We start from the raw sequence: 1,713 nt of genomic DNA, 5'->3' as shown, positions 1-1,713 counted from the left end.
TTGTAGATGATTATGGTTGTCTGCCATTGCTCACTGTTCCTTCAACACCCCCTCGTTGTGTAGGGGACCCTTTTTTGTTTTCAGTAATGACATATTTGGTTCGTTGTATTGTCTGTACGCATCCAGAGCATTGATATGACTTGATTGATGTACTGTACCTGTGTCACAGCTCAAGCAAATAACAAGCGACACCCCATGTTCAATGTGCTGTGCAGTCATTTATGAATGTCAGTGCGTTTTAAGAAGATGCATGGGCGGTGGTTGGATGCTGTGTTCTGATTGACCGAAGGATGTCGCCAGTGGGCCGTTTGGCTTTTTGGGAGGAACATGTGTCTACGTATCAAGTGGTGTCAAACCCACTAGAGGGCACTAGCGCTCTATGCATTTGGGAGGAGGGCACCACTGCTGAGATGGATGTTATCAAAAGGAGGTTGTACCTTTTTTTTTTTAATCATTCTTTTGACATGCGTTTACCTCCACAGATATTTCAACCACAAGTCCACTGCAGAGATGGCATCCCCTGGAGCTGGAGGTGAGCAGTCATTAGTCGGGCCATGTTAAGAGCCTTTTACGCAGACTGAGATGGCTTGATTGAACAACTAAAGCCATAGAAGTTCATGCTGATGTGGCGCGGTCTTTGTCTTCCTCTCAGATTTGCTCGCAGATATCCAGATTAAGGAGCTAGACAAGCGGGCGTCTGGCCAGGCCTTTGAGGTGATCCTGGCTGCGCCTGCACCAGACTCCAAGGCTGAGTTCCCCCTGTCCCCTCCCAAGAAGAAGGACCTCTCGCTGGAGGAGATCCAGAGGAAGCTGGAGGCGGCTGAGGAGAGACGCAAGGTATGCAGTGTGCATTGACCACCGTGTTGGGCACTTGCACTGTGTATTCAATGAAGTGTATTCAACGAAATGTGCATGCATAGTAATCAAGCAATGTTACATCAGGTTATCTAAGAACCAGGAACTAAGTTTAACAATTGTCTGATGCTGTACCTGATTTTCTGTCTCTTTACAGTCCCATGAAGCAGAGGTTCTGAAGCACTTAGCTGAGAAACGTGAGCATGAGAAGGAGGTGCTTCAGAAAGCTATGGAGGAGAACAACAACTTCAGCAAGATGGCGGAGGAGAAACTGAATCAAAAGATGGAGGCCAACAAAGAAAATCGCACAGCACTTAAAGCAGCAATGGATGAGAAATTCAAGGAGAAGGTATGTTTTGTGTCTTGAATGCGACTCGATGTGTGCATTTGGTGACGTTGAACCTCAGTGCCAGACACAATGGAATTGATCGCTGCTTCTCTTTCACAGGATAAGAAACTGGAGGAGGTTCGAAAGAACAAGGAGACCAAAGAGGGCACTTCAGAAAACTGAACTTTGCAAACGGGGGATTGTATAGGGTTTTTTACATATCCAAAGATTATTTTTTGTTTGATGGCCAGTATTTTTGTTGTGTTCACTACCCATGTTTTGAATGAAGGAAAAAATTAAATAAAGTTCCACTTTGTGAATTCTTAATTATCCTGCTTATATAAGTGTACTTGCTATGGTTTTACATGTGGAGGTTTTTCCCTTGTTCGGTCTAATCCATTTCTTCGGATATGTAACTTGTCGTTGCAGCCTCTGACTTATAATTATTAGCAGTGTGTACTTATCCTGCAAGGAAGCATGTCTCTATGCATAGATGAACCTTATCTATTCCATAGTGTGCTTTGGAAACG

At 44.4% G+C, this 1,713-nt stretch overlaps 1 protein-coding gene across 1 annotated transcript; it reads left to right on the top strand.

Annotated features, from left to right (window-relative positions):
• Nucleotides 1-493: 493 nt before the first annotated feature.
• Nucleotides 494-1,474, top strand: LOC311323021 (stathmin-like). Its single transcript, XM_084455144.1, has 4 exons — nt 494-532; nt 653-837; nt 1,013-1,204; nt 1,304-1,474. The coding sequence occupies exons 1-4, from the start codon at nt 511-513 to the stop codon at nt 1,364-1,366; spliced, it is 462 nt and encodes a 153-aa protein (XP_084311270.1). The 5' UTR covers nt 494-510; the 3' UTR covers nt 1,367-1,474.
• Nucleotides 1,475-1,713: the final 239 nt, after the last annotated feature.

This window comes from Borostomias antarcticus (genome assembly GCF_949987555.1).
Source record: "Borostomias antarcticus genome assembly, chromosome: 21".
Classification (NCBI taxonomy): domain Eukaryota; kingdom Metazoa; phylum Chordata; class Actinopteri; order Stomiiformes; family Stomiidae; genus Borostomias; species Borostomias antarcticus.
The sequence above is the reverse complement of the archived record's forward strand: the minus strand, read 5'-3'. Positions and strand labels throughout refer to the sequence as shown.